The sequence below is a fragment of the Apodemus sylvaticus genome, chromosome 12 (assembly GCF_947179515.1).
Source record: "Apodemus sylvaticus chromosome 12, mApoSyl1.1, whole genome shotgun sequence".
NCBI classification, from domain to species: Eukaryota; Metazoa; Chordata; class Mammalia; order Rodentia; family Muridae; genus Apodemus; species Apodemus sylvaticus.
The window spans coordinates 41,875,168-41,896,330 of NC_067483.1; the positions used below are offsets into that span (position 1 = coordinate 41,875,168).

At 50.7% G+C, this 21,163-nt stretch overlaps 4 protein-coding genes across 6 annotated transcripts in view; 2 read left to right on the forward strand and 2 right to left on the reverse strand.

Annotated features, from left to right (window-relative positions):
• Positions 1-2,369, forward strand: part of Lmod1 (leiomodin 1) — a 40,592-nt gene extending 38,223 nt beyond the window's left edge. Inside the window, exon 3 of the mRNA XM_052200648.1 lies at positions 288-2,369. Coding sequence (XP_052056608.1) covers positions 288-314 — 27 coding nt within the window. The 3' untranslated portion in view covers positions 315-2,369. The remainder of the gene's footprint in view (positions 1-287) is intronic.
• Positions 1-21,163, forward strand: part of Tmem9 (transmembrane protein 9) — a 678,246-nt gene that overhangs the window by 6,017 nt on the left and 651,066 nt on the right. The window lies entirely within an intron of this gene.
• Shisa4 (shisa family member 4) lies at positions 5,479-9,302 on the reverse strand. The gene is made up of 5 exons (XM_052200650.1): positions 9,132-9,302; positions 8,613-8,784; positions 7,232-7,365; positions 6,322-6,489; positions 5,479-6,089 (listed from the first exon to the last, which is right to left on the reverse strand). The coding sequence occupies exons 1-5, from the start codon at positions 9,202-9,204 to the stop codon at positions 6,043-6,045; spliced, it is 594 nt and encodes a 197-aa protein (XP_052056610.1). The 5' UTR covers positions 9,205-9,302; the 3' UTR covers positions 5,479-6,042.
• Ipo9 (importin 9) overlaps positions 16,834-21,163 on the reverse strand; it is a 47,044-nt gene continuing 42,714 nt past the window's right edge. For all 3 annotated transcript variants that reach the window (XM_052200643.1, XM_052200644.1, XM_052200645.1), the window contains exons 22-24: positions 20,823-20,927; positions 20,528-20,604; positions 16,834-20,087 (exon numbers count right to left, since the gene is read on the reverse strand). In XM_052200643.1, coding sequence (XP_052056603.1) covers positions 19,977-20,087; positions 20,528-20,604; positions 20,823-20,927 — 293 coding nt within the window. In that variant the 3' untranslated portion in view covers positions 16,834-19,976. The remainder of the gene's footprint in view (positions 20,088-20,527; positions 20,605-20,822; positions 20,928-21,163) is intronic.

Here is a 21,163-nt window from a genome sequence, read left to right on the forward strand (position 1 = left end):
GAATCATTTGCCTTTCTGACTGGACACTTGGCTTCCCTCACCAGCATTTGTGACTAAAGACCAAAACATAAAGGGGAAGCCAGCTGTGATCCAGAGGCTGCCTGCCGACATCTGGCTTTCACAGAAAGGGAAAATGTTCCCTTGCTGCCAATGCCTCCTGCATTCGCCCCACAGACACATACTGAGGTGTTTGCACAGCATCCTTTTGCTGGGAAGGAAAGTGAGTTAGACTCTAGGATACTGTGTTGGACTCCCTGAGCTAACCCATCTCTGGCTTTGCCTTACAGGTAGAGGTGCCCAAGCTGCTTCAATAGGACAGGCAGCCAGGCATTGGTACCGATGCCATGACTGCCTAGACTCTTGTCCCAGGGCTACACAGACCCCCGCCACCCCACCCTGGCCGAGCTGTTGCAGCTGTCCCTGTCCACCATGGGAGAGCTGGAGACCTGGGCCGCGCTCAAGGAAGGACACCTCAGCTCTTCTCCCTTTCCTTGTCTCTGAGGCCCTTCGAAAATTGCTTTGAAACCTGGAGCTGCAGTGTCGGGACAAGAGGAGTCCTTTAAGCACATCACAGAGAAGATGACACTGCCCAGAGCCCATGGAGCAGGCATGCTGTCAAAAGCTTGTGATGCAGAAAACATGTCTCCCAGGGACCACATGTGGACCCCAGCCTCACTGCCTCCAGGGCCAGGATTCAGGCCTCTGAGGAGCCCTTGGGGCAAAGTTGCTGGGTCAGTGGCACTCTATGGGACAGTGGTAGAAGGCTGGAGGGGATGGGAGTCCAATGGCAAAGCAGGAGGGCAGAGGATGCTCCAAACCCCACCCCCCATCTGATATGCCCCGGCAGTGTAGGCATGGTTGGACAGTGCCTGAGAAAGGGTAGGCTCCCAGAGAAATGGGAGTAGAAAGACAGACAGACAGCAGCTGGACCTGAAGGGTTGATGCCAAAGCAGACATTTTCTTCACATCACCTGCTGCTGTATAAATAGCTATATATCTGTTTTTCCATAAGATTTTGATAATATATACAAACCTTTAGCTGCGAGTGGCTATAGTTCACCTTTTTTCGTGTTTTAATGGTCCTAATGTTCACCCCAGGTTCCCTAGGCCTCCAAAAGCTCAGGGTCCCTGCCAAACCATTCAAGGTGACTGTCGACATCATCCCCGGAGTCTGTGTGCCACTGCAGAGAGGGCAATGTGGGGGGAAGCTTGAACTCTTGAGACGACCTTCTGACCTGGTGGTCCAGGTCTGCTCCTCAGCCAGTCTCTCTGCCTCCTATCTGTGCCCAGAGCTGTTCTCAGGGGCAGAGAGTCACACGGGACCCTGGGATGGCTATATTAGGCACGTCCAGGGATGATCATTCCGTGACTCTTCCTACTGTAGGCTCAGGGCCAGCTCTTCACAGCAGTTTCAGGCAAAGGAAGGCAGAGTGAGTCAGGGTGACTCGGGAGGGACAGCTCCTGCACCAGTGTGACTTGGGGCCAGAGGTACCTCTCCATCCCCCGCATGGCCCTGCTGGAGGCAGAACCACCACAGCCATCACGGGGGTACGTGGAATACTGTTCCAACTAGGGAGGACTCTCAATCCAGGTCGTATGCCTAGCACGGAGGTCTTGGTTTCCATTCTGGACACAATCTCTGATTTACTGCCCTGAAGAGAACTGTGCCGCCATGAAACTACCACCTTGTTTCTGGGTCACAAACAAGTACTCTGCCTTCTCTCTCTCTCTCTCTCTCTCTCTCTCTCTCTCTCTTCAGTAGCAGAGAGCAAAGCCGTTAGAATATGGGTAGGATCCCACCTCCCTAAGGAAGTAGCTATTGTAGGTCTGGCTAAAATCAGGGAGGGCCAACTCATGTCTCAGGGTACACTCTGATTCCATTGGCCCCCAATTATTGCTTAAGTAATGGGCTGGTCCAAGGGAGGAGAGAAACCAGTGCTGGTTCCCAGATCTCAAAGAGTGTGATTTGGAGCCAAGCCCACAAACTTGCATCTGATGGTGTAGGGCATTAGCTAGATGCTTAAGGTTGCTTCTGCTTATCTTCCAACTCTGTGATGTGGAAGCCAATAGCCGCACTGTTTACCAGATAGAATTAATCAGCTGCACATGGGTACATGGCTAATAAGAGGCAGGACTGAGGTCTTTACTCCTCTCTGCTGCTGAAAACTGGACCAGTGATAATTTTTCACAATGACATTGGAAGCCAAACGGAACTAGTTTTAGAGATTTCCTCTTCTCTGTGTAGTCCTGGCTAACTTAGAACTCCTAATTGAAAGTAGGCTAACTTCGAACTCATGAAGATCTGTTTGCCTCTGCGGGGATTAAAGGTGTGTGCTACCACACTGGGCCAATCTCCAGATTTAAAGTCTCCTTTAGAACCTTTCACCTTTGCATTTTTTTTGGTTTTGTTTGTTTACTTAACTGGAAACATGATTTAGGCGGGGATGGAGGCTGGAGGCACAGACAGTCCCCACCTCTCTGCTTCCCAGAGCCCATGAGGCCTGAGATGACGTAATCATTTCTAGGTGCGTTTAAACCTGATGTGGGAGCGCAGCGCCACCTCGAGGAAAACTGAAACCCAGTCTCTTCTGCTCTTCAGAGCAGCCTAGCTCTGGCTCTGGCTGCGGAGGTCAGAGAAGAGCAGAGAGGGGAAAGGGACGTCAGCCCCACCTACTGACTGTCCGTGCGGTGCGGGACCCTGAACCCGGAGTCATGTGTCTAGCGGGTTTTTCCTTCCTAAAACCAAGGAAGGTCAGAACTAGCAATAGAAAAGATCTATTCCCATCTACCACCTACGTTTTACCAGGGGGAGAAGGAGGGACGGGGCGGAGAGGTCCTCCTCCCGGGAGAGCAGGTCATCTAGATCCGGGAGAAGCAACACCCGACCTCAGCCTTTTCCAGCATCCGCCTCCTCTGTGCTTCCGGGGTTCCACTGCAAGTCTTCTGGCCCCAAACCGAGACGTTCCTCCTCCTGCTCCCGTTTCGCTCCGCTTTCCCTGGCCAGCGAGGGGGGTGCCTAGGACCAGGGTCTGTCTGGCACGTGGGCACGGGCGGTTGGCTAGGCTTTCATATTCCACTTTGTCACTGGAGCTCAACATACGATGAGCGATGGCAATCAAAGGGCTCCGGTCTCGGGGCCGAGCGGGGGAACTCCACGCCTACTCGGCCACCGTTGAGGAGTAAGATCTGGACGTGGGACACTCAAAGTGCAAGCTTTTCTGGAAAACCAAATTCTCTTGTCGCCACCTGGAGGACGGAGCACAACCTTCGCCCCTGATAGCAGATGCTATCCAGCTGAAATCAACCTGGAATGCAGGGCACTGCATCCATTGGGAGGCCTGTCAGTGCCCAAAACGGCTAGGCTTCTGAACTCCCTCCTCCTTCCCCTCTTCCTTTTCTTCCCGTCCTCCCGTCTTGGCCCGCCCCTTTTGTCCAGGTGCCTCCCTTCTACTCAAATACCCTACTTCCTCCACTTCTTCCTTAACTTTCCCTTGGCCCCGCTGAGTTCCTGTTGTCTTTGCCCTGGCCCTCTTGACTCTCTGCACCCAAACCCCTTGGAGCTCTGCCAACCCTACCCCTGACAAACACTCACACCTGGGCAGGTCCATGTTTGTCTAGGTTTGTGTGTGCTTCAGCCGAGAAGCAAGCCCAGCATGTAGGCCGGCCTATTTATCTATTTATTGATTGTATAAAAGCACCTCTCCTCTTCAGCTAGATTCCTGTACCACCCCTGAGGCTGCTCAGTGTCTACTCACATCCTAGCAAGACCACCATTACATCACTGGGGTCCCCTAGTTCTTGAGCCCCAAGTCCCTCACACAGCAGCTCTCCGTCTCTTTCTGACGTGTCTGTGGTTTTCAGGATTGCTATGTGATGGAAAGGGGGCAGACACAGCCCTCTAGGCTCCCTCACGTCTTACTGGGCTGTTTACTCTCCCATGAGACACACACGGCGGGCTGGAAGTTAAGTGTCTGAGGGAGACGGATGTTATCCACTCTGAAAAGCACCCCAGGATGTGCGGGGATTCTGCAGCCCACTGCCCCCCTCTCCAACACTGGAATGCTGCTTCTTTCTTAGAATTCTCATTCCCGCCGGACAGTGGTGGCGCACACACGCCTGTAATCCCAGCACTCTGGGAGGCAGAGGCAGGTGGATTTCTGAGTTCGAGGCCAGCCTGGTCTACAGAGTGAGTTCCAGGACAGCCAGGGCTACACAGAAAAACCCTGTCTGAAAAAAAAACCCAAATCCAAAAAACCAAAAAGAAAAAAAAAAAAAGAATTCTCATTCCCGGTGCTTTGCTGTGTTGACTGGGAACAGCCCTTCTCTACCTGCAGCTGTGGTTGGTGTGAAGTTCCCATCCTACAAGACAAAGCAACTTGTCGTTGGTCCCAGATTGCTGACTCGAGGACAATGAATTCCATTACATACATTAACGTCATACCCCTCTGCAAGGTTTAGAGGGTAAATTCACGTACCCCTTGATTTCACTGAGGAGAGGGAAGCTGTGAATTCACTCTGGGGCAGATCCCTGCTTTAGGAGTCTATGACTGAGGTCTGTGATCTGAGGTAATGCCCACTGGGTATGTGGTTCCCAGAGGGCCCTGGGAACCTGTGAGGACAATGGCCCTGTCTAGAACCTAGGAGGCTTCTGGAAGCCAGAAACTTCCAGGAGGCTGCACTGGGCTAGATTTCCTGAGGATAGATGGAAAAAAAAAAAAAAAGGCTGGCCTTAGAGAACTGGGAGTAGGGGCATTGGATAAGTTGGCATTTTCCCTACTTGAATCAAAACTATTAAAAATGGTCTCGGGTGAGTCTCAGTAGCAGGGCACTTAGCTATCATGGCTGAGACTCCAGGGCCCATCCCAGCATTCCCAAACCTCAAAACTTCCTGCATCTGTCACCAGATGTCTTGGGAGCACAAAGACTCTTAACTTCAAGGATCAGAGCAAGGGAAGATGGGCAGACAGCTCTGTGTGTCCACTGATAGTCCCAGGTCACCTGTCACAGACCTTACACAGAGCTTCCGTGGACCGGGACATTGGCCTGTAGGACCTGACACCTTAGCATCCCATAAGGATCAAGAAGCAGTTGACATGAGCACCTTACACCACATCTCCGCACTTGGCTCCGGGTCCTGGGCCCCTCTGCTCAGGAAGAAAGTTTCAATTCCATAATATATCATCCTCCTGACAGCTACTATCTCCATTCTGTACATGAAGGCACTCAGAGGCAGGCCTGCTCAAGGTCAGACAGTGAAGGGACCCAGATTTGAATTTAAGTGTTCTTGGATGGAGAGGGGCCTTTACATAGCCGCCTCGGACGTCTCAGAGGCCTGACCCTGAAAACTACCACGTGAGCACCCTTTCTAGCTGCCACAGATCTGCTCAACAGCATTGGAAAACAGTCCAGAGCTGCTCAGGGGTTCTGCCCGGGGTGGGGCTGATGGCAGCCGCTCCTCTCCCACTGGTGCTGCCCTCCCCGACTGTAGAATGTGGGGCAGGCAGCAGTCTGGATTCAGCGGGGAGGCAGGGTTAAGAGAAGGGGCCAATGATTCCACTGATGAGTTCTATCATTACAGCTTTAATCCAGGAGGCCTGAGCTCCGGCCAATTGGGCATCCAGAGGGAAGGGCTGTGGCCAGTTGTTGATAGAGCGCCCCCCCCCACTTGTTTCCACCTCAGCCCAAACTGGGCAAATAGGAGGGGCCTCTTTCTGATTGGGGTCCTGGGAGCAGAGGGACTACTTGAAAACAGAGACTGTGACCTAGGCTCTCTCACCTACTCCCAGTCTCCCAGTAAAAATAGCTCCTGAATCCCAAGCCCTCCCTACCCACCCCTCATCCACGGCCTGGTTCCAGCTCAGCTCATGTTCCACTTCTCTGGGCCTCCCGTCCTCAGCAGGGCCCAAGGCTTGGCTTGACCTGGCGTGCCTGGTGACTAGAAGACCCATGCCCACCTTCAGGGCTAGATGCAGGTACAGGATGGGGACTCTCCCAAAAAAAAAATGGCATCGTGGAAGGGACAGCAGAGCCACAGCTGTCTCTTCAGGCTCCTGGGTAAGAGGGTTGTGGTGGCATATAAGGGGGAGGAGCTGAAAACCAAGGAGACAGGATGAGGGTCAGTGGGACACCGGAAGACAGGAAGTACTCCCCCCTCACCCCCCACTTCACGGTGCGAAGATTCCACGGGAAGAAATGCCTAGAAGTTTCCAAAGAAACATGGAAGGAGCCGGGGAAAGGTAATCTACCAGGGAAAGAAGTAAGGAGGTCCTGTGGCATGGGGTGGGGACAAGAAGGGACAAGGGTTCCAGGTTGGGCACTTACCTGCAGGGTTGTAGATTGGGGGCCCAGCTGGGTAGAGAGGATACTGAGGAGCAGGGCCACTAGGTGGGAACATGAAACCAGGCTGTGGAGGTGCAGGGCCAGCTTTGGGATCCGGAGGGTACTGGTATACTGGCTGCATTGGGATCCCTGTCATAGGAATCTCCTGGCCTAGAAGAGGGATAAGGATCCATTTAGATACCTAGCTCCCATAGACACCTCCTCCCACCCAGGAAACCAAGCTAAGTACTCTGGCTAAGTACTTTGCCTCCCAAAGCCTGCTTGCCCAGAGTTGAGCAGAGAGCTATGTATCAAGCTAAGCAGGTCAGCTTGTGTTGACCAAGTTTGTTCCCCCAACAGGTTAGAGCGCACTCAAGAGGCAGTCTAGCCTGGGAAAGTTCCACTTGGGTAGAAAATGCTGGTATCTTGTAATCCAACATCGTTGTAATCCATCATTAAAGGGGTTCTCTTCCAGTCCCCCTCACACTGATCTCCCATGTGGTGTCATCATTCCCATGTTCATCACCAGGCTTGGCAGTTACAGGCAACACTCACACACACATCCAAAGTACTGGAACACACCCAATTAATGTTCACTCCAACAGAGCCCACCTCAGCTACAGACAAGCTTATCCCTACTGCACACTTACCACCAATGGATGCATTCCTGCGCACGACTAAATGTTCATATGCGTGCACATGCAAGTGCACACTAACTTGTTCCCATACATTCCTGGACACAGTCTAATGCTCGAGGGTTCACTTGCACACATTTCTGGGTGGCGAGGTTCAGGCACATGGAAACACTCACTACCACAGAATTCACCAATCCTTGATCCCTTTGGTGCCCGTTACAGGATCAATCCAGCCCATTTCAGACTCACTCATCCTGCCTGACTCTGTGCATACATACCTTCAAATGTGCTCTGGAGCTGCTGGCGCCGTCGGTATAGGTAACAACATGAACAGAGGAAGCAGCAGATGGTCGTGGCAACCACAGCAACAAAGAGGATTACAGCAGAGGCGATGCCAGCTATGGTCTTGGGACTTTAGACAAAAAACAGGTCCTCTCACCTTCCAACCCTGGTAGAGGGACTCCTCGCTGTGCTGGCTCCTACTCTTGGCCAGCAGGGAGCCACAGCATGCTAAGTCTTGGGGTTCCCTGTGGGATTAATTCTGCCCACCCCGTTTAGTAGCTCTAAGAGACCTCTACTTCCCAGGAGGCTATGCTGTCTGGATAGCTAGTATGAGGCATGCTGGGATTTGTAGTGTGCCCACCTACCCCTGCTTTTACATCTACCATTTAATTGGTTAGGTTTAAAGTATGTTGACCTCAATGGAGCCTTTGAAATAATTTAGGGCCATTATCATCAAATCTTACCAGAACTTGCAATCCCCTTATATTAGTTTTATATGTTTGCAGTTCCCTTTAAGAAGTTTGAAAGCAGCCGGGTGTGATGGTGCACACCTGTAATCCCAGCATTTGGGAGGCAGAGGCAGGAGGATTTCTGAGTTCAAGGCCAGCCTGGTCTACAGAGTGAGTTCCAGGACAGCCAGGGCTACACAGAGAAACCCTGTCTCAAAGGAAAAAAAAGTTTGAAACCACTAATTTGGGGACTATGAGTATAGCTTAATAGTAGCATGTTGGTGTGCTTGAGGACCTACCCTCCGTCCTGGGCTGGATGGGGGAAGGGTTAGCAAAACCTTTAATTTTGGCAACTCTGTTTCTTTCTTCTTCTTCTCTCTTTTTTTTTTTTTTTTGGTTTTTGTTTTTGTTTTTTTGTTTTTTGGTGGTGTTGTCCTTTGTCGTTTTTGAGAGATAGTCTCACTTTCTAGCCCAGACTGGTCTGGAACTCGTTTAGTGATGATCTTCCTGCCTCAGCCTTCTGAGTGCTGGGATTACAGGTGTGAGCCACCAGGCCTGGCTCGCAACTTCCATATTATTTAAAAAGATAACAATCATCTATAGAGGGCAAGTGTCTTAGCTGGATCACAGTGCTAGTAAGAGACCAGCCTAGAAACAAAACCCAAGTCGTCTCTTGCCCTCTCATCAGAGCGTCTACCAGGCCACTCTGCAGTTCGAGTGTTAGCTCAGCATACTCCCTCCCAGGACCTGTCAGGATCCAGAAAGCCCCTGGAAACAGCCCAGGCAAGCCCATGGTAACTAACACCAACCACCCAGCTCTGTCACCATTTGGAGTCCTGGTGACTCCCTCAGCTAAGAATGTGGAGGTGGGCACTGGAGCCAGCAGGAGGCCTCTGGAAGGGGGGTGGTGTGGGAGTCCGCAGCCCACCTGAAGGCCAGGCAGTGTTTCTGCTGTCTCTCGGTGATGAGTAAGGTCAGGTCCCTGCAGCAGTACCGCTGGTAGCAGGTCCCGCAGCAGAAGGTGAAGAACTCGCAGTCAAAGCCCGGATGCCAGGAGCCATTCCGGTCCAGATACCACAAGCAGTCTTCACTCGCTAGCGCTGCGGGCAGGGGTGGGGGTGCCCGGTGGACACCAGTCCAGTTCAATTCTGGCCACCCTCAACCCCGCTACCTTGGGAAGCTGAAAGCTCACTTTTGTTTCCACCCTAAGGGGCTCAGCTAGAAGTCCTAGAAGCCCCTCTCTCCCTGAAGCTGAACCCCGTGCCTGGGGGGTCAGGTTCCCGCTGTCTGACCTCTCAGCGCCCTTTCTTCCTGCTCCAGGAACAACCGCAAGCATCTGGGGCGCATGGACAGCCAGAGGATAGCCTTTGAGGACCCGACTGGTCCCTTTAACCTCTCCCTGATCCCGCCCCATCCCACCCATTTCGTGTCGCTCTCCATCCCTTACCCAGAGGAGCCCCAAGCACCAGCAGGACGACGGCAGCGAGCGGCGCGGTCCCGCGGGGCCCCGCGGGCGGCATGGCGAGAGGGGGCTGGGCGCGGCCAGGACGGCCTGGAAAAGGGGCCGCAGGACAAAGCTGGACGAAGCCGGCCGGCGGGAGCTGCAGCACCGCCCAGCCCGCGGCCGGGCTCTGACTCCACTCCCGCCTTCTTGGGGCGGGACTAACGCCCCGCCTGCAGTAACTCTGCTTGGGCCCCGCCCAGGGGTCTGCCCACCAGCGACGCCCACCCAACCTCAGCACCAGCCTGGTACCCCTCACCCCAAGACACAGCCCTGCTCTCCCTGTCCACGACAGTGCGATGACTCCTACAGTCTGAGCCCTTAAGGGCACAGCCAACAGCTGGGCACTGCGGTCAGGGAGGCCTGGCAGTACCCGCCCCTCTCCTGAGACCAATCATTATCCCAGACCCCAGAAACACTGATCCTGGTGCCACCTCCTAATGACCAGCTCATGGGCCAACTCTGGAGGGGCAGGGCTACACCTTCCCCGTGTGGGACCTCCTCTGCTCTGGTGTCCAGTCTTGGACGTCCTGCAGGGGGAGGATGGGGCAGTGTCACCCTTCCCCCATTCCTAGAAACAGGCATCCATTGAGAGGAAGTTCAGAGAAGCTTTGTCCCCATCGGTGCCCACAGGCTGTGCCCTGGCAGCTGCGCTGGCTCCCTGAGATGGCCCCTTCTCCCTCTGAATGGACAGCTCCAACTATAGCCTCACTCCTCACCGGTAGGGGTGGCCCTGGCCACTTGAGACACAGCCAGTTAAACACTTTACGGTGGAAACTCTTTTTCTTCATGGAGTAAGCCTGCAAAAAATACTACATAAGCTAGCAGAGTCGACAGTTAGTTACAGGTGGAAAGCCCCAAGGTATGAAGTTAATAATGCATCTTTACAACTCATGTGGAGCTGATACAGGACTTAGAGCCAGGTTTAGCCACTCACCCTCAACACGACAATTATAATAACCAAATTAATAGTGAAAGACGGTCCAAGGAAATGTATTCAATATGGCCACAGTGGAAAGAAGGACAGGAGATCCAGTGATTCCTTTCCGTGCCCTCGTCCAGTGGGTCTCAGTCTTCCTGCTGTGGCAACCTTTCAATACAGTTCCTCAAGCTGTGATGACCACCCCCAACCATAACAGTTTTGTTGCTGCTTCATAATTGCAATTTTCCTACTCTGCTATGAATATGTGAAAGGGTGCTTCTAACCCCAAGAGCGAGGGTCTCTTCTCTGCACACAGGTCCTAGTCTACACAGGTCCTGTAAGTAAGTAAGGGTAAAGTTTAAATAGAGAGTAAGATATTTGCCTAACTAAGCAGTCCAGGCAAGATCTGATTGCCCCACCCATCAGTGCCTTGGCTCCTAGTCTCTCCTGCAAGGTTACTGACAAACTGTCAATCTTCCACCAGGAGACAAGTTCCTCCTCTGGAGACCCCTGGGTCTTCAGTTCCTCGCCCAGTTGGAAGTTCCTGGGGAAATTTTAATTTCTTGGGGTCCATTTTTTTTCAATCATCTGGCAGCTAAAGAGGGAGCAAGAGTATCTAAGGATCTGTTCACTGCTGCCAGACAGGTTGTCACAGAATGCCAGCGGTCATGCTCTGCCCTGTGTGTAATACCCTGACCAGGACTGCCAATTAACTGAGGCAGAGTAATGGCTACCTTAATCTCCTTCCATGGACACTTAAAAAAATATTTTTGTATGTGTCTGAGTATTTGCCTGCATGTGCGTATGTGCGCTACATGCATGCCTGGTGACCTCGAGGGCATCTGGCACTCTGGAGCTGGACATATGGATAGTTGTGAACCACCACATGGCACGGGGAACCCCTGGGTGTCTTTCTTCAGCAAGCTCGCCCACTGCTCTGAACTGCTGAGTCATCTTTGGAGCCCATTCCACAAGGCTAACTCTGCTTGGGCCCTGCCCAGGGGTCTGCCCACCAGCTGCACACATCCAGCCTCAGCACCAGCCTGGTACCCCTCACCCCAACTTTGCAGCACGCCTGTAATCCCAGCACTCTGGGAGGCAGAGGCAGGCGGATTTCTGTGTTCGAGGCCAGTCTGGTCTACAGAGTGAGTTCCAGGACAGCCAGGGCTACACAGAGAAACCCTGTCTCAAACAAACAAACAAACAAACAAACAAAAAAAGAATCTTTGCACAACTCCCCGAGCTAAGCCACGCTGGTAAATATTTTTATCATTCCTTTTCCATCGCAGACTATATAACTCAAATGTTAAAGGTTTAAGGTAAAAGAGCAAATGGTAAAGAAACCAGTAGGGCCCATGGTTTCTACATAGGTGGATCTTTACTATCAGCTAAAGATTGTGCTGACGGCACATGCTTCTGGGGTTCAGGGTGAGGGAACCAGAGGCCATGGGCAGCAAAGCAGAATGCCAGTGAGTTAGGGAAAGGAGATCACGAAAGGGTAGCTATGCACTGGGTCTTGTAGGTGGTGCCACATGCTCCCAGAGAGAGGGAACAAGAGAGGCACACTCCTGCCACCAGAAGCTGCCAGCCACAGACAGACAAGCTGGCAGGAGTGCGTGCACACCCCAGCTGGACAGTCATAAAGACCACTGCCGTGGACATGTCTTGACTCGGCACCACCTATGTCTGCCCGCCCACTGCTGTCCTCCCTCCTCTATCATGAGCTCAGCAAAGGGCTGTCCTGTCCTTCCTGTTCAAAGTTGACTCTGCTCTGCTCTCTTCTGTGTATGTGTGTGTGTGTGTGCATGTGTGTGTGCTTTAGATCCATCTCACCTGTCTCTGCATTATTCAGTATCTTGGGGTTTTTTTTGTTTGGTTTTGTTTTTGGTTTTTTGGATTTGTTTTTTCTGAGACAGGGTTTCTCTGTGTAGCCCTGGCTGTCCTGGAACTCACTTTGTAGACCAGGCTGGCCTTGAACTCAGAAATCTGCCTGTCTCTGCCTCCCAGAGTGCTGGGATTACAGGCATGCACCGCCACTGCCTGGCTTGTTTGTTTTTGTTTTTGGTTTTTTTTTTTTTAAGATTTACTTATTTTTTTATTTTTATTTTTTATTTTATTTTTTGGTTTTTTTAGAGTAGTCCTGGCTGTCCTGGAACTCACTCTGTAGACAAGGCTGGCCTTGAACTCAGAAATCCGCCTGCCTCTGCCTCCCAAGTGCTGGGATTACAGGCGTATGCCTCCACTGCCCGCCTTAACTCAGGTCTTTTTTGTTTGGTTTGGTTTTGCTTTTTTGGTCTTTCGAGATAAGGGTTTCTCTGTGTAGCCCTGACTGTTCTGGAACTCACAACTCACTCTGTATACCAGGCTGGCCTCGAACTCAGAAATCCACCTGCCTCTGCCTCCCAAGTGCTGGGATTAAAGGGAGCCAGGTTGCTGGGAGTTGAATTCAGCTCGCTCTGGGCCCAAGATTTATTATATCAAAGTACACTGTAGCTGTCTTCAGATACACCAAAAGAGGGCGTCAGATCTCATTAAGGATGGTTGTGAGCCACCATGTGGTTGCTGGGATTTGAACTCAGGACCTTCGGAAGAGCAGTCAGTGCTCTTAACCGCTGAGCCATCTCTCCAGTCCCAACTCAGGTCTTTAGGCTTGGCAACAGTTGAATTTTTCAGCTGATCCATCTCACTGGCCCAATTCCCCTTCTCCCCTTTTGAAACAGATTCTCATGTGTAGCCCTGGCTGGCCCGGAGTTTGAAGGCTGGCCTCTAAATCATAGAGATCCAGCTGCCTCTGCCTCCCGAGTGCTGGGATTAAAGACAGGAACTACCATGCCCAGCTACATCAGTGGATTTCTGTTTGGAAAATTCTAGGAGAGAGGATTAGAAGGATTCAGTGCTAGGTGCCTATGCAGATTGGGACACTCGCGTACAATCGTGACATGGACAAAGGGTAGCCTTGCCTCAAAACTCCTAACCCTTGTGCCTCAGGCTGAGTGCTAACAGAAGCACATGACCCACTACTTCCCAACTGGCACTTCTTGGCAGGGGATGTTAAAGCCCAGAAATGAATAGTTAGCATGAGCTATATTTCCATAGTGGACCCGAGTCCTGAGAGGGCCACGGAGCAAAGACTGAGGGGTGGAAGTGAAGACTTGTAAAAGACAGTGTTCTTTATATTTGTTCTTGTAGTAGTAGTCACCTTTGAGGGGGGGCAAAGGTACTGACCTGAGCAGGGTGTCACCCTGCCACCTAGCCATGAGAGGAAGGGGTATTCTTCCTCAAGAGGCTTTATGATGTCTCCTAGGACCACCTCTCAGAATGCTAGGCCACTGCTTGTCTGCAGTGTTCTCAGCAATCTGAGCACAGCTTCGCCAGCGTGGACTCCAGGGTGAAGGGTGAATAGGTGGGTGAACTGGTGTGCGTGGAAGGAGCAGCCGCCCTTAGGCAGCCTCGGTCTGGCCCAGTCTCAGGAGCCGGCCCAGGCAGCGGGGCGTATGGAGAGTGAGTGCCAGGTTATCTTTAAATGGCACTAACTCAGCCTGCAGCTCTGCCAGCTGGGCAGGGTGGGGGCAGACGAGTTATTTTGAGATCTGAGAGTGAGTGGCAGAGGCTGTTTACAGCTCTCCTGTCTGTCCCCTCTCCTGGGAAGAGCTTGGGGCCAGAGCCTTGTCTCAAAACTCAGCACTCCAGCTGGGGTTTCTTCGCAGCCGTCCCAGCACAGATGGGAACTGTTGAATTCCGGTGCACAGGAACTTTAACACGTTTAGGTGATGATAATTCCTTTAGATTCGAGGTCATACTAACAAGCTAAATCTAAGCCTCACTTCAAAGTGCTTTGTATTGTTCCGGCTTTATTTAATTCTTACAGTCCCCTGTGGTAAAGATATCAATATACCTATTCTATGGATTTGGAAATGTAGATAGAAGATTTAAATACAGAGTGCCCCAAATTACCAAAGCAGGCACGTGGTCCTGCAAAGACTCAAAATCTAGCCTGGCTCCAGAGCTCACGCTGTGAACCACAAACTATGTGTCCTGCTCTGCCACTTCCAGCTCAAAGCCACCTGACCCCTCTGGTCTTGCTTCTCTCTTGTGGGAAGCCCACGATGTCTTTCTGTGATCTGCAGAGGGCTTAAGGTAACTCGAAGGTCCGTCACTGGCCTGGCTTCTCTGCAGTGCTAGCTAACCTTCCGTTCAGGTGTGAGGAGAGATGAGAGTTAAGAATCTGCTCAACTAGAGTCGGATGTAAAAATGATTTTTTTTCTTTTTGGGACAGTTTTCTGTGTACCATTAGCTGTCCTGGAATTCACTATATAGATCAGGCTGGCCTTGAAGTCAGAGGTTAGCCTGCCTGCCTGCTTCTGTCTCCTAAATACTGGGATTAAAGGTATGAAGACCACCACCTGGTTGAATATATATATATATAAAATTTAAATGGATCAGACTGAATCTATCCTATCACCTAGTGGGGGAATTTAGTGCCAAACTCTGAGGTAAGCGCTCCAGGCCTGTTTCCTCTGGTTTTAACACGTGCTTACAATATGCAGTAAGTTCTGGCCTGTGTACACATCCTAGGCACAGTATTCTTCAGGTATCCCCTGCGGCCTTCTCCCAGTCTGTCACTAGGTCCCGACTCAGGCTCCTGGGACTTCCTGCTGTGGGAGTCTAGGCCCCTCCTTTGATCCTCCAGGCTCTGGGTTTGATTTCAGCTGACCTTTTTCCTCTCTGGATCTAGAAGGGTAGTTATCCTCAAGCAGTGGTTTTCCACCTTTCAAAAACCACTAAGGTGATGAATTACAAAGAATTTAATTATGTTCTGAGAATGAGAGGTGGGGGAAAAAAGCAAAAGCAAACCAATACACCAATAATTTGTCACCAATAACCATGGGAGAATTGCATAGTGGGTGGTAGGTGGGAGCTGGGGCCAGTCTACAGAGCTGTCCTCCCAAAGGCTCACCAAGCCTTGACTTAGCGGCAACACTGGCATCTGTGAGGCTGAACTGAGTGAGTCACAGTCAAATCCAACCAGGCAGGTAGAGCCAGATACACAGCTATCTTCTCCTCTGTGGTGGGGGCTAGGATGGGACTCTTCTCACAGTCTGGTGAGTCAGTCCCCCATTTTACAGACAGGGAAGCCAAGGTTTACAGGATAGCACTGTCTCAGGCCCCTTTCCAGCTATACTGGTCTGCCAAGACTCGATGGCTTCCTGGGCCTTCTAATCAGGCCTGTGGTGCACTCTTCCTTCTCACTGCATGCTTGCCACACGGGCATGAGAGACCTTTTGTAAGCATCTAAAACCAAACCGAAACAAAAGAAAATGAGATCATTAGCTGGCTGGTGCCAACCTGTGCGTTATCCTCATTGAAAGGCAAACAGGTCACTGATTTTGTAAGTTTATTAACATGCACTTTTGGCTGCGTGCTACTGGAATCTTCACAGAGCACAGAGATCTAGGGCCAATCGGTATGAGTGGGGCTTTGGCCACATGACTACCAAAAGAATGCTTGACCCCTCTGATGCAGAGGACCCGGGAACACTGTGAAAACAGTGTCCTTTTGGGGACCCTCTCCCGCAGGGGTCACCAGGCCTTCACGGGCTTCACCCACTCATCTCTTCTACCCTGCTCCCTGTCTCAGCACACGCTGCCACTCCTGTACCCAGATCTGCTGCCAGACGGCAGTCCTACCTTCCACTGCCTCCCACTGCAGCGCAGGCTCCAGACCACTTTGTTTCTCTTAGGTGGCGTCTTTCTCTAGAGGAAGCAGGCCTTGGAGCCCTCGCCATTTGCTTAGGCTTTTCTTTACAGTTTTATTTCTGGCCTAGACTCACCCAGGAATCGCAATACCTTAATGTTTTTCTCTAGCTGGGTGCTGATGCAGGGACTAGAACCCTGGACCTTCCTTATGAATGCTAATTGAGTGCTTTACCAGTGCACTACACTTCAGGCTCCATCTTTTTTTTTTTTTTTTTTTTTTTTTTTTTTTTGAGACATGGGCTCACTATGTAGCCCTGTGTGGCCTGAAACTCAGAGAGTTCTGCCTGCTTCGCCCCCTACCCCCACAACACTAGTATCATAGTTGTGTATTACAGGAGTGCTTTACCATGCTCGGTTAGTCTAACATTGTTACTGTGCTTATAAAAAAGCTCTCCAAATACAATTATTTCATGACAATCTTATCTTAGTCACCTCCCACACCTCTAGAATATCCTAGCCTACCTTTGTCTGACTGGCAAACACACAGGAGAGGTAAGAGTAACTATCCGAAGTATAGGCTTCTTGGACAGAAATCTCTTGACTAGCAGTCAACATTAAGCGTCTGCTCTCCTCTATCTATAAAAGGGTTCAAGAAAAGGACCTGCTTTGCAAGGTTCGCAGGTGTGAGGTCATCCACAGAGACACATTCAACAGCTTAGCATTTCAGTGCTCACATTTTAGCAAGACGCTTTATTGGAGGGTCACCTTCTTCCCGCCAGTGACACAGCTTCAATCCCATTACTGCTAGCCCAGTCTTTGGGGGTGGAGGTGACAGTACACAGTACCCATTTTTCCTATAGCTCTTGTCTCATTTGTTATTGATTTCTGATCTCACAATCAGCTCCCCCTACCCCACTCCAAGACTCCCTTGTGGGCCCGGAACTTGCTATGCAGGCCAGGCTGACCTTGGACTCAGGTTTGCCTGTTTCTTAAGTGCTGGGATTTAAGGTGGGCACTACCCTGGACTAGCTTCTTGGAAAAAAAAAAAAAAAAAAAAAAAGCAAAAACCGTAAGGCACTGGCCTTCTGCTGTATCTGACAGAAGCTTATAGTCACTGAAACTGACAGGACCCAGAAGAGCCAGAAATGCATCTTTATTCCGTGCTCAGGCACAGCCGGCCTACCCACTGGGCTGGAGCAATGCGGCCCTTGTCCATGAACAAACCCAGGACGAGCTGAAGTGCTCACTGCCCTGAGCCCAGCCCTCTCAGTCATGTCACCGCTTCCCCTCAACAGCTTAGGCCTTTGTTGTCCTTTCACAGAGTACTGTCACTGGTCAGGCTGAGAGGGACAGAGGTGGAGGAGAATCTGTAGTTTCCTAGACCCGGGCCCACCCTGGACATTTCTGGCCTAACACTCAGTACTTTTAATGAGGTACACAGTCCTCCAAATCTTCAATCTTCCGGATACTGTTGCCAATCTCCTTTTCTTATGACCTGATCTACTTGGATCCTAAATGTCACCCTTTCTAGGAGTTTCCTGTCATCTAAAATTTGATGAGCATTCTTTCCTTGTTTAGGTCAGCTTCTTTTGCAAATGGCTTCAAGCTTCTTGGCATAAATGAAATCACTTATCTCCATAGTAAAGACTCACCCCAGACCTCCCACGAAGGGTTGACTGGTCAGTGCTCACTTTACTTCTCTGGGGTACTTAGAACGGTTACCAAGAGCCGACGCGGCTTCCCTTCGTTTATCGCTTTAGCTCTTCACTCAGAGGCCATGCTGGCCCAGTCATGGCTTTCCCTGCTGATATTCATCTGCCTGAGCCATCTGCAATCGGCTCGCGCTTCTTAGGGAATTGTAGAACAACTCCCTTTCTTGGCATCTTACCTGCTTCTTAGCTTTCCAGTGCTTCACCCACAACCGGCAAGCCCTTCACCGAGGGAGCCCGCACCTCTCATGAGCTCACTGGTCTTTTCTTAGTCTTCCAACAGTCCGCCTTGCCCCTTTCCCAAACGAAGTTGGCTTTCGTAGGAGACAAAAATACAAGCTAGAGTTCAACTTTGTCACACCAACAGAACTTTCTCCTTGCTCTTAGGAATAGTCTCTCAGCAGGATGGGAGGTTTCACTGTGCTGTAGAAGTTAAATGCTCTGAAAACACAAGCATCTGTTCATCAAGGTGCATAAACCCCTCCACTTCCAATCAGTTATGCATGTTGGCTGGGATGGCTTCATAGGAAGCTGTTTTTCAAGCCTTCCTAAGCCCGGAGCTGAGCCCTCCTACCAAATGTGAATGAAGCATGTGAACAGGACAGGCCCTTTGGACTCATTGTGTGAGGAACTGTCCTAATGTGCAGGCTTAGAATGAACTGGGTTTCCAAGCTTCCTCAAATTCAGCAGGCCAGTGTTGCTAACCTGGTACCATGCTAATGTGTCAAAACCATGAGACAACTTAATCATGTGGAATGGTCTACTGTTTTTAGCACCAAATCCAGTTGGCTTTGAGGTCAACTATGGAAAGAGGTTCCAAAGTTCCTACTGTGGTTTTCTGGGCACTACTGGGCAGGTATGTTTTCATTTCTCTTTATCAGGAACTTCCAACTTCAGGAAGAAAAGCAGCAAGGGCCAAGGCAATACTGGTCTCCACACTGCCAGCCAGAAGACAAGTATACACACTTTGTTAGGCTCTTATAAATAAAAGTGGAAACTTTAGTGCTTCTGAACACAAGGCTGAGCTCGAAGGACAACTGGTGGCGCAGTTGATAAGAAGCCGCCGAGTCTTTAGGTGCCAGGAAAGGCCTTAGACACGCTACACGGCCACCTTCTGCTTAAGTGGAGCTCAGGTTACCACTACATTCCCTTTCCTTTTTATCAGAGTATCACCTCAAAGAAAAAGCTCTGGCTATTAAAAAAGGAGCACCAGACCTGGGCGCCACCAAACAAAGGGAACGTGGGGCAACTTCCCTGCTCTTAATCTTCACCCATTCTCAACTCCTCACACACGGGAGAGCCATTGCAGGGCGCCCTTATCTCTGTGGTACTGGGGACTCAACCCAGGCCGTCCACATGCTGTGCCACTGACTCTTTAAACATATTTGGATGAAAAATACCAGTTCTCTAAGATTTCTGAACTGCTTGCCAAAATATGCTATGCTTTCTTCTGTCTTTACTTTACTTCTAGAGGGAAGAAACAGAAGGTAGAGGTGTTGAGACACCTTAGAGTATGCAGACTAAATTCATTTGTAAAGATTGCTTTACTGTCCTAGAAAAATACATGTTGCAAATTCGAGGGCTACAACTCAACCACTTTAGAGGATTCCTGAGGGATAGGGATACCTTTGAATATCAGACTCTGGTTATGTGCAGAAGAGGCATATTAAATATAGATGGGTCAGGCAGATTTAGAAATAAAAAATCTTTTCCTGATTTTTTTTTTCTAGAGAGAGAGAGAGGGAGAGAGAGAGAGAGAAGGAAGGAGGGAGGGAGGGAGGGAGAGGCCTGGGGGGAGAGAGACAAGTTGCCATCTGTCTGGCTTGCTTGTGTATGCATGTATATATAGGAACAGCCTGGGGGAGGGGCTGTCATGCAATGAAGCAGAGATGGGAAGATGGAGCCTTTGACAGAGGACCTTAGTGTTGCATGAGGAAAGCAGGAAGGTGAGGTTCCTGGAAATGTCTTAGCATGTGGCTGCTCCAGCTGTTCTTACTGAAAACCCAGAGCATCACTGGCCGAGGGCAGAAAGCACACTGATCTCTCAAGGGTTCCTATCTGAACACATCAGACGTCCTATGAAAGTAAACAGGCATGTTTCTGAATATTAATGGTAATAACTTCCTGTGCCCTGAGGTGGGGCAAAAGAATCAAGAACCCACATCCTGGGTATCGAAGTTTCTGGTCTGGCCAACAGAGGATGCTGGGAATGAAGGGGGTCAGAGCTGGGGAGAAAGACAGTTCCAGATTTGGGGTATCTTCACAGGACTTTGATAAATGTTCTTTTCTTTAGCTTTTAAAATGCCAGCCCTGGTAAGCAAGGGCTGAATGTCAGTGTCACTGTCGAGGCCGAGGGTCAGAAGCCACTCCAGGCTGAGACAAAGTGCATCTCAAGGCCGGAGAGGGCTGTAGAATGGTCTGTGGCTGGGCCCGGAGACAGGGCACAGGCTGAAGACTCTCTTCTTTAGATGCCGATAGTCTGTAGGACCCGCCTCTCGTTGTCGTTAAGGTGGCATGAAAACATTATGTAACAGGGCTGCTGAGCAAACTGGCAAAGGAAGTCTGTGAGATACGCCTGCAGGAGAAAGGAGAGAGGCATCAGCAAACAGCCCCAAGGCCAAGTATGCAGCGGGATAAGGACCAGCAGCGAGTGGTACGGGAATGCTGGCTTTCAGACAAATGCCAGCTTCCTAAGGGGTAGGTTTTCTCATCCATGGATCTGATATGCATACAGTGACAGAATGCCATAGGGAACCCAAAAATATTCCCAAGGCTTCATCTCCTATTCCACCCAGAGTAGACTCACTTTTGAGTGATTATTGCTGGTACAGATGATTGGATAAAAATCCCAGCACCCCTTTCGTCCCCCAGGGCCCTGAGCACCCAAACAGATAGCCACCCACCCCCACTTTCTTGCAGTTCTAATGGTGAACTATGAATGGACTTGAACCCATTATATTGCTTCCATGGCTTGAAAGCTATCACTTGTAAGACATCTTCTATGGCCACCCTCACCTGCAGATCAATCTGATAGAGAGGATCCTTCAGGGCATCAGGGTCATCTTCCTCATCGTCTTCATAGTAATCCTCCTCTGTTAGACACAGCCAACACAGGCGAGTCAGGACAGAGGCCCGTCACCAGGCCTAAGATGGCGTTTACTGCATGGCGGAGGCAGAAGGGGCAAAAGCCCAAGGAACATCCATCCCATATGAGCCCGCATCTCCTCTTTCTTGGGCACTCCATTATTGGCACCAGGGTGCAAAGAAAAGGTATTTACCATGTTGTCCTGTCTTTTCTCAAGTGGCTTACCATATTTACTTGTAGCAAGAATGTCAGATAAAAGTTGGCCAGCTAAACCATCCTCCTCCTCCTCTTCCTCTTCCTCCTGGTCCTCCCACATATCATTGGAATCATCTAGGTGAAGATGAAAAGCAGCTCAAACAGTCATGCATTTCCCTCCCCGAATCTTACTAGGTCAGACTGAACGTGACAGCACCAAGGATGCCCAAACCCTCCCGGTGTCTGACTGGAAGCGCTACAGCTGTTCAGAAGGAAGGAGGAAGCCTGCTTCCTAGCTGCCCTCACCTCCAACCTTGAGGTTGGAGTAGACCCGACAGTGCCAGGCATAGCGCAGCTTCCCAATAACGCTC

Bases quoted from the DNA above. Each gene is read 5' to 3' on its own strand.
- Shisa4 (XM_052200650.1), bottom strand. From the start codon at position 9,204: ATGCCGCCCGCGGGGCCCCGCGGGACCGCGCCGCTCGCTGCCGTCGTC. The intron at 8,785-9,131 runs GTAAGGGATGGA...CCCTGCCCGCAG, and splicing joins GGTGCTTGGGGCTCCTCTGG to CGCTAGCGAGTGAAGACTGC. The intron at 6,090-6,321 runs GTAAGTGCCCAA...CTTGGTTTTCAG, and splicing joins CCCAATCTACAACCCTGCAG to CTCCTCCCCCTTATATGCCA.